At 37.7% G+C, this 13,816-nt stretch overlaps 2 protein-coding genes across 2 annotated transcripts; both read right to left on the reverse strand.

Annotated features, from left to right (window-relative positions):
• Positions 1-4,064: 4,064 nt before the first annotated feature.
• Positions 4,065-4,953, reverse strand: nmbb (neuromedin Bb). The gene is made up of 3 exons (XM_030726364.1): positions 4,746-4,953; positions 4,379-4,566; positions 4,065-4,280 (listed from the first exon to the last, which is right to left on the reverse strand). Exons 1-3 carry the CDS (start codon positions 4,909-4,911, stop codon positions 4,227-4,229), a joined length of 408 nt encoding a protein of 135 aa, XP_030582224.1. The 5' UTR covers positions 4,912-4,953; the 3' UTR covers positions 4,065-4,226.
• A 1,983-nt stretch (positions 4,954-6,936) lies between these two features.
• On the reverse strand, positions 6,937-12,504 carry sec11a (SEC11 homolog A, signal peptidase complex subunit). Its single transcript, XM_030721885.1, has 6 exons — positions 12,314-12,504; positions 11,796-11,905; positions 10,370-10,519; positions 9,595-9,714; positions 7,481-7,538; positions 6,937-7,367 (listed from the first exon to the last, which is right to left on the reverse strand). Exons 1-6 carry the CDS (start codon positions 12,362-12,364, stop codon positions 7,317-7,319), a joined length of 540 nt encoding a protein of 179 aa, XP_030577745.1. The 5' UTR covers positions 12,365-12,504; the 3' UTR covers positions 6,937-7,316.
• Between the last annotated feature and the right edge of the window lie 1,312 nt (positions 12,505-13,816).

Raw genomic sequence — 13,816 nt, forward strand, 5'->3', positions numbered from 1 at the left:
TAATCTATTGTGCAGACTTATTTTCTTTTTGAATTGTAGCCAATTTTCTAGCCTACTAACCTAGTTGTATACAACATTCTGCACCTGAAAATTCCAAGATCTAACAGCTGTTGTGTACTGAACAAAGACGTAATTATAAGTGTGTGCTCCAGATTCTAATGTCAAATACAAATATGTGAAGTTACAAGCTTGAGGGTCAATTTTGATGACCCAGTTTCTAAAAAAAAAAGAAAACAGAAAAAGAAAAAAAAAATATATCAACAGCCTACGGCAGTCTGGATCTTACCACTCAATAGAATATTAATAGAATATTGCACAATTACAATACAATTGTAGCCAGATCCAGATAATGCTTTGTTATTCTCACTGCTGTGCTTTGTCAATTGTGCATGTCAGTGGAATTTCCATATCAGTAAGAGGCCGGCACATCTTCACACATTATCAAGGTAGATCTAAAAAAATAACGTGCTTAATTTTGATACAATTATTTTTAAATTGAAAATAAAGCTACTTTCAGCTGCTCTTTCACGTGTTTGATTTGGCAGATTTTTCTTTCTTTTCTTTTCTTTTCTTTCTTTCTCTCTCTCTCTCTTTTTTTTTTTTTTTTTTTTACACCAGATGCCCTTTGTGACACAACCCCAAAGGGCTTTGTGTCTCTTTCCAAGACCCAACTGGAAAATTTTTGGTTGTTAGCGTAAACCATGACACCATGGAGCCACACATATTTATGATACAGGATACTTACTTAAAATAAACACACAGGTTCTAAGCATCAGATTAGTTCACCATGTGAGCAGGTGACCATATGTCTCAGGGCAGAAAGTCAGCGGCATGGGTTTGAGTCTGACCTGTGGTTTGAGTTTGACCTGTTCACTGTTACACTATCCAAGAAAGGCCCAAAATATATTGGTTCTCATACCAATATTCTTCTTGGGAAGCTTGTAATGGTAACATTTCAATAATGTAACATTTTATATTTACTTCCCTTATATAAATAGGTTTAAAATATATTTCTCTCTTGCTGCATGTGAAATGAATGCCATAATGTAATTTAGTTTATAATTTTGTAAATGCATGAAAATTCATACATAAGTACCCAATTACAACAAACCATAAGGTCAAATATTGAGTAAGCATTCTGAACTTTTAAACATTAACAAAGCATTTGAGTTCTACTTCTTTAGTATACTTAAATGTAATTAGGTAAATATTACCTGCTAATGTAAAACAAAACAAAAAAAGTACTTGTTACATCCTGGCCCAGGGACACCAGAGCAAATATGACTCCCCAGCTCTCAAGGAAGGACCAGTGCTACAGCAAATTTGCAGTCCAAACAGATTGGTTCATATATCTCTTTTTCAGGTAGAACAGTGTTGAGGTGGGCATGGCCAAAAATAATCAAAACATACTAGGGAAACAACAACAACAACAAAACTAACTTACCTACCACCACAAACCCCAGAAAGAAATATAGGCCTCTTACTGTACCTGCATCCCTAAGCAAAACAGGAGAAAAGGCTGTTAAAGAGAAAGGCTTCCCACCCCTGCAGCTACCAGGAGTGCTTTTAAGGAACATATTTACAATATTTATAATATGTACATGCTTGCTAATTTAGCTCTTTCGGATTAAAAAACTTGTTTACTGGGTTGGATTGGACCTCTCTTTACTTTCAGAACTTCCTTAATTCTTCATGGGACAGATTCAACAAGGTTCTGGAAACATTCCTCAGAGACTTTGGTCCAGATTTGTTGACTACACACCCATGATGCAAATCTCCCTTTCCACAACATCACAACGTGCTCTATTGGATTGAGGTCTAGTGACTGTGGAAATACAGTCACCAGTGTGAGTACAGTGAACTCACTGTCACGTTCAAGAAACCAGTTTGAACTGATTTGAACTTTGACAATGACACATTATCCTGCTGGATGGGCAGGTTGTACTCATAAAGACACAGACAGGGTCAGCAACAATACTCAGATAGACTGTTATGCTTAAATGATGCTGATGCCTCAGTTTCCTGTTTTTAGCTGACTGGAATGCCAGCGTGTTCTTCTGTTGCTGTAGCTCATCTGCTTCAAGGTTCTATGTGTTGTGCATTCAGAGATGCTCTTCTGGAAATTTTGGTTGTAATGTGTTTATTTGAGTTACTGTTTCCTTCCTATCAGCTCAAAGAAGTCTGGCCATTCTCCTCTGACCTCTGGAATCAACAAAACATTTTCACCCAGAAAACTGGATACATTTTTTTTTCTTACCATTCTGCCCATTCCCCAGAAATGTGCAAAAATATTCAAGGAGATCAGCAGTTTCTGAAATACTCAGACCATCCAGCCCAGCATCAACATCCACAATACATTCAGAATCCTGCAAATCACCTTTCATGTGTTTTGTTAAACATTGGTTACTCACTTTAAAAAAAAAAAAAATGTTTGGCTTGAGAAAAATTATGTCATTAGATTCAGTAACTGTAGAAAAGAAGTTTTGTCTCTATAGATCAAACTAAAGCCTGTGTTTGTAGTCTTTTTAGTATTACATAAATCATGAATCCTTCCCATACAGTGAACTTATGTTTCTGCACTAACAGAATTGCATTAAATGGTACTTATGTTGTTTATGAACCACCAGTCAGAATAAGTTTAGATTCAGTTTACCAAGGTTCATACTGCTACACATTACTTTATATAATTCAGTGACACTCAATATTTCCAATATATTGGGCTTTAATTTTGTTTTTCAATTTGGAGCATTAACATGAAATAATGAGAAGAGTTGATTTTGAATATTTAAAGTTTTAATTTAAAAAAAGTAAAACTTTTTTCATTTTTAGAAACATTTTCATTGTAGTCTCGTCTTATTTCTAGTACTAATCTCAGCTCAACAAAAGAAAATGATGGATTTTACTTTTTCAAGAAAGTTGGGGATAATGTCTGAGTCTAAACTAGCGTCTTTCCACTCTCTGCCTTTCCTAAACACCAGTGTATATGCTAGTTCTGCCTCTTTGCATCAAAGAGGATCTTTGAAAGGTAAACACACTTTTCATGTAATAACTTTATTATGAGTGCACAGTGCACAAAAGATTTTAAAAATCTTTCTCTTACCCATATTCAAATACAGATTCTACAGAAACTGTCAATAACCATCATAGAGACTGGATTATGTTTTTTGCATAACTGTAGACTATTCTTCACTTTTTAAACAAAAGGTATATCATAAATCATAGAAATCATATCTTTCCTGTGTCATTTACTGAGCCCAGATTGTAAAGTTAACCAGAAATCCAGAGAACTCTCACAAAAACATTACCCGAATAGTGTATTAGAGCTTATAAGGATTTCCTTTACCCACACCTCTCACCAATTTGGATTTGGTGCACAATCAACACCTTGAAGTGACATGAAGAAGCAGACAAAGCATTGTGGGAGAGATATTGAAATAGCCTATCCAATACAATGGAATAGCCCAAGGCAAAGAAACTGCATGGGCCATCTCACTGCGCTCCACTACTATTGATCGAGAGAACAGATCATCCCTTTATGCAAAGGACAGAAAAAGTACAAAGATTATATTGATTTCGTGTCAAAATATTCAGGAAACTAAGAAATATGATTTATGTAAGCTTCCTACATTTGTATTTATATAAGTGTTATTTTAGACACATGCATTTTTTTTACAAGAAAAAAATGTTGACTCAATTGTTAATGATAGGCCTATAAATAAGACCTTTATCCATGTCTGGATAACTGTGTCTTTTAGGCCACAAATGTAAGCAAAGAATGAGTCAAACTCATCTCGCTGACAGGTACCCAGACATTAAAGCATTTTCAGTCTGTATCTTTTCTGTGTTGTCCATTCTTATGGTTTAAGTATAAACCAGTGGTGTACATATAATAAAATCAGTGTTTCATCCTAGGTTTACTAATGCATTATTTAGGAGGGGGTGCTGTAATAATAATGAAAAATCTATAATTTATCAGTCACACATCAAAGTCAAAGCAGTGCAAATCATTATTTTATTTAATACAAATAACTAAACAAATGACAAGAACATGTAAAATAGATCCATTAAAATAACTGGAAAAAACTGTGTTGCAAATGAGCAAGACAGTTACAGTAAATTACAATCATGATGAGTATGAGACTGTACACGATTCTTATTTATTTTAACTCGTGAGCCCAGGTCACCTTCGATCCGTATTAATGCGTGTCAGGTTTGTATCCTCTACATCACTTTCTGCTTTGGATGTAGTTTTCTAAAATCTTCATCAACAAGTCCGCCTCCTGAAACAGAAAATCCATAAAATTAGGAGTAGAAAATAACAGAATTACCCTTTTGGGCTCTTTTTGTTTGTAAAGAAACGTAGGGAAAGCCTCTTCACCTGATTTTTGGAGCGATTTTCTTGTGTATCCATCTGCGCCTGCAACGCCACCCGCAGAAACTCTTGGAAAAGCTCCCCGAGCGCACTCTGCTCTGCAGGAAGGGTGACTTCCAGCCCATCGGCACCCCGGTCCTCATTTGAAGGCAAAAGAGGGGTATCCACCACACTCTTCTTGCCCATGAAATGTCCTTCCAAACCAAAGAAAAGCCCATCAATAATTACTTAAAATAAGTAGAACACATCACGATTAAAACGTTAAAAAGAAAAAGAAGGAGAAACCTGTTATATGTAAAAATATTTACAAAGATGAGGTGGAAGCCAAAGTGATTTATTAGACCAATGTATCTACAGTAAAAAATATCCTTACCTGTAGCCCAAAGATTGCCTCTTGGATTCACTTTGATTTTTGCAACTTTATTCCTAAGCTCAGTTAGGTCGAAACTAACTGCAGCGGTGAAAGACATGAAAGAAAATAAGACAAGATATGTAAATAAGCCGCACTGGCAGACGTTATTCAGCGTAAACCCTCTCATCTCAGCGTGGACTGGTGAAGTGTCCTCCAGCGCGCGAATTTCCAAGTGTCTCCGGTTGGTTGTAGATTGCTCCGATGTATCCAGCTTTTATAGGCTCTCCTGACCGGGGTGGGCTCTTTGTATGTTGCGTATATATATATATATATATATTTTTTTTTTTCCATTCAGCTTCCTGCATAAATTGAAGACAGTTGAGTCACTGTTCAGGTTCTGCTGGTCCGCGTGTCGTGTTGTAGGTATTTCGCGCGCCACGCGATTCTTCTTAACTCAGAGCAGACACCAGCTATGAGCAGCAACATGCCAGTGCACAGATATTCAGTGTGTGTTGATAAACTGAAGTGTAAATTCATATTGGATATTGTTTTCAGAAGTTACAGAACAAGGAAAAGTGAGGAGGTTTTTTTTTAGGAGGTTTTAATCAGATGCATCATCATGACCTTATAGTTTATTTTTAATCTATGTGATATCATATAGCACAACAGTTGACTATATTTTAACTATTACTAAAAGCGTCATAAGCGAGCACTGATATATATATATATTTTTTTAAATGTGCACTGTTGGTGTAAATTGGGTGGTTAGAGCCACAAAATGACACGGGGGGGGGGGGGGGGGGGGGGGGGGGGGGTAGCTAATGCTTCCATTTCCAGCACATATAATCGTACATATAATAATTTCCTGCTAAGGTCCCTCCACCCCCTCCCTTTCTCATGGCCAGGCCTAGCCCCTTGCAATGAGCAACATGACATTTGGCCAGTTGCAACATGCCACTGTGATCACCGTCAGTCCTCCGTGGATAGGAGAACCTGCTGATTCCCTCTGCTAATTTAGAACTGATAAGACAGATGGCCTCTCTGTCACTTCAGGGTGCTAAAGTTGCAAGTATAGTGAAAGAGCTGCAGTTTTTAATCTTGCTCTTTTATAACCTTTCACATTAGCACACAATCTTGTGATTTCATAAATTGGCACAGCTGAATGTCAGCTTAATTAGAAAACCGCCTGACCATCAGGACATCCCTACGTTCACAAATTAAATGATATGAGACGGGCACAACACTGCTGCCTTACAGTACGTCAAAACAATGGATTTATACATCAAAGTCTGAAATTAATTTCACAGGTTAACCTGTGCTTGGGGTTACTTCAGGTTGCGTTGTTCACTGAGGCCCACACCAAGACATTACCAAAGGTTGATTTAAAAAGCAGAGTTTAAAAGAAGTCTTCCTTTAGTTTCATACTTCATAACTCCTGTGAAGTCCAGTGTCACTGAATCGTTTTTGCTTGGCTCAAAATGGAAGCAGCAAGCCCCATCTAACAAGGTCAAGGTCTTTCAGGTCTAAGAAAAACTGCAAATGCAATCAGTTTCACTCAGAGTTCAAGTGCATTAATAGAGTTTCAAGTGGATCCATAGTAAAATTATAGCTTATACCTTCCACTGTATGATTATGTCAGAGCTGGATTTCTGGGATTTGACTGCAAGAATACTAAAGTGTGCTGATGTTGTCAACAAAGCTCGTCTGCACTCATTAAAGCTCAACCCACGTGGAGGCAGAAAAAAAAAAAACCCTGCCCCGCTCCGGTGACCTTTAAATAGAAATTTACCAAACAAGCCATTACACCATTTAATTTGCAACAAAATGCGTTAGCAGCAAATTATCTCTGACACAGCTCACCCAAATTAAAGTGTGCCCAGTGTTGGTTTCACCAAAAAAACCCAAAACAAAATCAGATGAATTAAAATGGAGAAAAAAGAAAAAACTGAAGTTTTTCATCACCTAAACTCGAGGACGTTCTTTATGAATTCCATGTTAAGCAATACAGAAATTATATAGCATTACTAACAACACTTGAAAAGTTTAATGGCAACCAGCAACAGAAATACAAAAACTCATTTTTCAAATACTTGAAGTACCCAAACAAATAGCAAATAAATGGCCTAATTTCCTTATGAGAAAAAAATTTGATGTTTGACGTTAATTTAAACAAGGAGGTAGGGCAAAAATAAAGTCAGTCACAGGGTTAAAATAATTCATAGGGGATGGTAACCAGATTTCATATTTAATTTTCATTCATATTCAGTTGTCATAAAATACTTCACATATTCTTCACATAAGACAATGATTTAACAGGAAAGAAACGACTTTAAGAATGTCATTTCACATTCTGAAGATTACAAATAAAGATAGACTTCAAGCTAAATCTAACCTAGTTCCCTCACAAAAATATTTTTAAAGCTTGGATATTTCAAATGTAAACACCCTATCCACATTTCTACAAAATGTTCAAACAAATGGTACAAAAAGCCAGTTGGGTTTGACAATTCTAACTTAATTCTGTTCTGAAAGGCATGACTGAGGTTTCCTGGACGTAGTTTATCCTTCTCAAGTGCTGAAGCTTGAAGCACCTCACTCCCGATGGACCAACACGAATAGACCCAGCATGAAGAGAACGGCATACTGCAGAATGAAAACGCAGGAAGAAGAAATCAGATCATGTTCCCTATTTTTAAGCCTAAAAACCAGAGAAATCTTGTCAACTTGGGACACGTCAACAGGAGCAGCTGACTTACTTTAAACTTGGGATAGTCATTCATGAGGATGGTGACAATTCCGATGTATGGCACAAACCTGGAAATGAGATGTTAAATGTTATTGATGCATACTGTAATGTAGCCCCCATAAACAAAATGTCTAAAACACCAATGAATTGGGGACTACGCAATTGAAGTGTAAATGTTACACTGGATTGACAACGCTGTTTTAAGCAGTTACACCATACTTGTTGTGACTGTATTGCCTTCAAAGTTAACAGACAACTAGAAAGCTACTTGTGTTCTTCTAATGCCGGTGGAGTTTGCTGACAGTGAAGCAACAGGAATCTGAAGAATAACTAGTATAAGTAATTATACTGCAAACCTTCGACTCCCTGAAGGTTAATGCATATTCAACATAGTGGCCCATTCAGTATTAAGACTGAGAAATAACATTGCAGCTTCCTTGAATGCAATTCCATGTTTTTTTGACCTGATAAGTTTCCTGCGTGTACGGTTCTGGATTGTTCACTGATGTAGCGTGTGTGTGTGTGTGTGTAAAATATGCATATATTTGTTACTCTGGCTGGGTTTAGGTAAGGAAACACTAATTATCTGCCGCACATTAGTTTCCTTTGATCTTGAATTCAACCTGATTCACAAACCAATTAAAAAAAAAAAAAAAAAGCCTAAAAAGTGCATTCTGATGGGGAGAAAAACACTTAGCTTGAGGCTTCACTAACCAATATGTTATGGGATGTTATGTTAGCTACGTCAGTTTTTTTTTTTTAAATACAGTCTATGTGTGGAACATTTAATCAGTGCAGTGTAACACAAGTCAGTTAAACTTTAGGGACATAAATCTGTTAGGAAGCATAAACCATTGTGAACTCAGTTCTCCTGCTTAGATGCAAATGAAAGCAACAGCAGATGCACTGGAGAGATGACAACACAGAAACTCTCAGAAACGTTCCAAGGTGGCAGCTACAGACCATTATGTTCTCCTTATCCCACCAAACTGATTTTTCTCCAGTGTTGCTTTTGTTTTTTGCTCGTGTCCGTGTCACTACTGCAGCATGAGATGGCATCTGCAGCCCTTTCAGGTTGCACAGGTAGACTAGCTTCTTTAGAATGGCACATCCATGTATGTACCATGTTGGAGCAAACATTACAAGAAGTCTTCCACCACAGTCTCAAGAGTGTATACAAGACACCGGGAGATGGGCCATTAGACACGGAGAGCTAAACAGAGCTGTAGAAAGGCATGAACCAGAAGCAGGACCATTATCTACTCCTTTGTCTGAACAGGAACTGGTGGAAAACTGCCAGAGTACTACAAAATGACTTCCAGCTGAATGCTCATACATGTTTGTGACCAAATTGTCAGCAACAGACCTGTGCTCAAAGCCAGCATTACGCAGCTCAATTGGCATTCTCTAAGGATGCCTTTTCAGCCTGTTGCTGACCTACTGCCAATCTGGTTATTCTAGATGATGTTGCAAGGTAATGTAACATTCACCACAGCACCTCCAGACCATCTCACACATGTCACTCCTCTCATCTGTGACAAGATCAGAGTGTCAGTCGAGCTGCACGGTGCTGGGCTACGAGTAGAAGTGCCACTAAAGGAAAACGGGTTCTAATGCCATGCTCATGGAGTTTGTGTCTGGCAGTTTGGTCTAGGGGTTATTTTGTAGGGCTCTGGCACCTTCTGTTCATCCTCAAACAAAGAAGCAGATACTGGTACTGCTGCTGGTTGATGCTCTTCTATGGCCCTGAAGTTAACTGACTTCATGTTATACTGTGATGATCAAGTGTCCCTCTAATTTTGTTGAGCACTGCATATCAAATCTTAACAGCAAAGAGGAAAAAATGCTGCTTTTCCCAAATGACTGACAGTTTGTCTCAGAAACAGTTATATTACTTCATTCCATTCAAGTGTTCCCTTTATGTCCAACATCAGGAGAAATTTACTGGCAAGATAAATTGCCAATACATTTTTTAAAGTACCCATAGACAGGTTACTTTCTAACTTTCACACTTACAGTTCAATCTGGAAATACATCTTCAGCAAAACCTTCCAAGTTATCTGTATCAAATATGTTTTACAATATCTGCACCATTACACATTTTTTTCCAACCAAAATACTTACCCCCGAGCTCGTCCCACCACATCTTTTTTCTCCAGCCAGTGTTGACCCTGCTTGTACAGCCCTCTGTCATCCACTGCATTGTTGTCCCCTTTGGTCAAGAACTTAATGTCTCCATTTTCCCTGTGAACAAAGCATTAACATGATTTTCAGACCACAGTGGCTCCAAGTCCCCTTTTTCAACACTGTGGGGGGGGGATTTGTGTGTGTAATATAACAGAGGCTTCTCAGAACATTATTTTAAATACAGACTAGCAACAAATCAAATGTCATTCAATATAAAGTGTAGTAAGGTGTTGGACCACCACATGCTGCAGCCACAGCTTAAACTTTCTACTACTTTGGAATGCCCCGCCCCTTTAAGCTTTTCAGTCAAAATATCAAAAGGCAAAATTCAGGTTTAATAGAAGGGAATGGAGATGAGGACACGCACAATCCAATACTATGAAAACTGGGTGCTGGGCTAAAAAACAAGCAATCAGGAAAAGGAAGTCCGCACACCAGCAAATGGTTTGGTTGGTAGGCATCCACAACCACATGACTCTAATGAGATGTTGGCGTATATAAAGAACACGTTCCCTGTAATATCTTCACATCTGAGGAACAGCAGTTGTGGCCCGAAATGTCACTCTCATCATGATTTTGTATTAAATTTATACTTATTACCCAGGACCTTTTGCTGGTGTGCAGACTTCCTTTTCCTATTTAATAGAAGGGAATGGAAATGAAAATGTAACTTTATCATAGAAAATAAAACTAGCAAAATATACACTCATACTTTTCATGGATCTTTAGTACTCTGTGTACAATTGGGATCTCTCTGCCTTCTATTCTGAAGACAACAATCTCTCCGACTCTGATTGGATCCTCTACCCGGTTGGTCAGGAACAAGAGGTCTCCTCTGTGGAAAGCTGGCTCCATACTTCCACTGAAATAAAACAGACACACATTAGCAAAATTAGCTGGAAGCATTTAGATCATTTAAACAGGATGTTTCCAGTCCATTTTTTAAAAGTTTGAAATTAGTATTAACAACGACTTTTAAAATGACAGCTTTAAACTGCACAGTTTATATAATATTAAAAATGCATCAAGACATCCCCAGCTACCAATTATTTAATAGGGTTACAAAATAATATTACCCAAGTCAAAATAAACCTTACTTACAGAGGCATCATAGAATTTGAGTCTCATCACAGTCATTGCTACCTTTGCACAAATAATGCTGTATTTGGTCAAAAAATTTCAAAGGCATATTTGTCAAAGTTACCAATTTACAACCTTATTTCCAAAAAAAAAAAAAAAAAACTTAACAGAAGGCAACGATTCACAGAGTGGTAAACATGCCCTTCTCTCAACCTTTTGAATCCTGTTGCTGGTATCAGATTTAAGCAAGCATATAGTTTAAGAATTTTCATTTTCAGTTAAATACTGGGTTTAAACAATTTGCAAGTCATTACATTCTGTTTGTAATTTAAATTTTACACAGGTTCACAACCATAATGAAACAGCATTGTAGTTCTTTTAATTCATAAAGAGTATGCCATTAACTCCAATGACTATACAAAACTTCGCATTAAAAAGAGGGAAATGCTAATCAAAGTCGAAAGGAAAACCATGACCTTTTTTGCCCCTATGGGATAGCACAGTGTTGACTGTACAGTAAAGTGGGGAGCGAGTAAGGTGGACTGACACAAATGGTCTCGGCTGCACTTGAACCCAGCCCACTGCTGGGACTCTAGCCTTTGGTAAAGTGGTCACCTGCACAGCCAGGCGAGCACAAATGCATGAAAACACAAAGACAAAATGCAGCTTCTGAAGGATGTGTGTAACAAAAACTATTTTAATCTCTTGGTCTTCTAATATTTATTCCATAAATCATAACTTTACCCACTATTAATGTATAAAGCTTTAATGTCCTTGGAAGGTATAGATGCTTATTATCTGCAAAAGTTCATTTGCATATCGTCACCCTCTTAAAATAATGGCCCAAGTCATTTTTTTAAAGGTTTTTCAGAGATGCTAAAAACTGAACCAAACACTGAAAATATAATTATAATTTAGGCAAAAATAACACTTTCGTTAAAAATTACATAGGCCATGACGATATGGAACATGGCGCGAGGAACAGAGAGGAAGTCACTCTAGTTTTCACAGTAATAAATTCTCAGCACAGCAGAACAAGATTTAAAGTACCAACTTACCTGAGAACAACAACAATAGGACTCTCACTACCAGTGACAACCATCAATCCCTTCCAGATCATCAGCGCAGAGGAAACAATCATACCAAAGTTCAGCACCTGATAGTAGAGCTGCAAACAAAAGTAGAAAAAACACTTTGAGTTACAATCTTTTAAAAATATAAAACTGTCTGCATAACCAGTATAAACTACCCCAACTACTGTAACACTGAAGGCAGTAGTGGTACATCTGCCGTTTGACTTTTGCTAGCGGTGCCATGACAATAATGTAAAGCCAGGAAACGCTAGCTACCCTAAAGTCAGTGATTATTCTTTACACGCGGTTTAAAGAGAATCTTCATGCTGCATCACATAGAACGAGCTTTAAAATAGAAATGTGCATGAAATAAAATACTTTTGAGGTCGCTAACAACAGACAGGCTGCAGCGGTTAAAAACTGGGTCGGCGGCTAGTCCTCGTTAGCTATGAGCTCACTTGCCATACAAAGACGTAGGCGTGAACAAACACTCTGGTACCCACCTGCCGCTTATTCATGCGACGAACATCGTCGAGGAAGTCTAAGGATAACATTTTTTGCAAGACTACGGTGTAGAAAAAGTCTTAAATCACATTAAAACGTTTACAATAACGACCATATGGATGCACGGTCGGGCAGTGAAACTTGCATCCGAATCTTCCGGGTGTGCTCCACCGGAAGTCCCACCCACACGGGAGCGCTGTGTTGAGGTGTCAGTTCAGGATACGAAACGCGAGCAGAGGGGGGTTTCCAAAAAAAACCAAAAAAAAAAAAAAACACCGCACTGATGTGTGCAGCTGTCTGCTAGGATTTTGATTAGTGTTTACTGTTGAATTTTAAGGAGAATATGCTCCTGATAATAAAGTAATATATTATGAACACTGTATTGGAAAAGGATAAAAAAAAACAAATTCATTTTTTTCCCGTTTTTTTTAAATTAAATGAAATCCATCTATGATGCAGATCTATTCATAGAGAACATGTCACAGATAGATAATAAGTAAATAGATAAGCTGGTATTTATTATGAATTAGTTTAAATAATAATGAAAGAAAAGTGTGTGAACTATAACTCTACACACTGTCCAAATTGCAAGTGCTCCAAAGTAAGCGCCACTTTATTATCTTGTGTTAGCTCTTCCCTTGCTAACAATGGGCACAATAGTTTTGTGGTACCAGTCTTTTTCTTTTAAAATTGTTTAAAAAAAATAGCCAGAAACATCAGACAAAACTACTGGGACACACTTCTTAATAAATGAATTCAATAATGCTGTGGGGTTGTTTTCCAGGGCTTTGACCTGAGCCTCTTAAGTCCAATGAAGGGTCAATTCTATGCTTCCAACTTTGTGGCAGCAGATTAGGGAATACCCTTTTCTGTTTCAGCGTGACTCTGGCCCAGTGCACGAAGCAAGGTCTGTAAAGGCATGTTTGGATTAGTTTGGTGTGGAAGAACTTGACTGGCCAACACAGAGCTCTAACCTCAGCCTCCATTGAACACCTTTCGTATGAACTAGAATGGAAATTGCGAGTCAAGCCCTCTCACCCAACATCAGTGTCTGACCTCAGAAAAGCTCTTCTGGATGAATGGGCAGAAAGTCCCACAAACACACTACAAAATCTTGCAGAAAGGTTTCCCGAAAGAGTAGAAGATATTATAGCTGAAAAAGGGTGACTATTTTAGAGTTGGTTCTCAGAAAAGCTCTTGTAGGTGTAATATGTAGGTGGCCCAATACTTTGGCCCATATAGGGTATGACAGTACTGAATGTTAATAATCCTTCTCAGTGTCCTGCCTTTAGTGGAGATTTGTACAGATTCATTTTTTCTTTGGAATTCATTTTCAATATTCACTGGCATGTTTTAGCTGTTTCCTCTTCCACCAGTTCGTGGCTAGTCTTTAGACCCCAAATGTTCTGCTTTCTTTGTCAGTTACAGTATGTACCAACATTGGCTGATAGTTGGTTTGTAGGCAGGTATTTGTCACTGAGTTTATCAGACTTTTTTAGTAG

The sequence above is a fragment of the Archocentrus centrarchus genome, chromosome 3 (assembly GCF_007364275.1).
Source record: "Archocentrus centrarchus isolate MPI-CPG fArcCen1 chromosome 3, fArcCen1, whole genome shotgun sequence".
NCBI classification, from domain to species: Eukaryota; Metazoa; Chordata; class Actinopteri; order Cichliformes; family Cichlidae; genus Archocentrus; species Archocentrus centrarchus.

Excerpts from the sequence above, each read along its gene's own strand:
- nmbb (XM_030726364.1), bottom strand. The coding sequence starts at position 4,911 with ATGAGAGGGTTTACGCTGAATAACGTCTGCCAGTGCGGCTTATTTACA. Across the intron at positions 4,567-4,745 it reads AGGCAATCTTTGGGCTACAG|GACATTTCATGGGCAAGAAG; the intron begins GTAAGGATATTT and ends TTGGTTTGGAAG. Across the intron at positions 4,281-4,378 it reads AAAATCGCTCCAAAAATCAG|GAGGCGGACTTGTTGATGAA; the intron begins GTGAAGAGGCTT and ends TTTCTGTTTCAG.
- sec11a (XM_030721885.1), bottom strand. The coding sequence starts at position 12,364 with ATGTTATCCTTAGACTTCCTCGACGATGTTCGTCGCATGAATAAGCGG. Across the intron at positions 11,906-12,313 it reads GTCGCATGAATAAGCGGCAG|CTCTACTATCAGGTGCTGAA; the intron begins GTGGGTACCAGA and ends TTTTGTTTGCAG. Across the intron at positions 7,368-7,480 it reads ATGACTATCCCAAGTTTAAA|TATGCCGTTCTCTTCATGCT; the intron begins GTAAGTCAGCTG and ends TTCATTCTGCAG.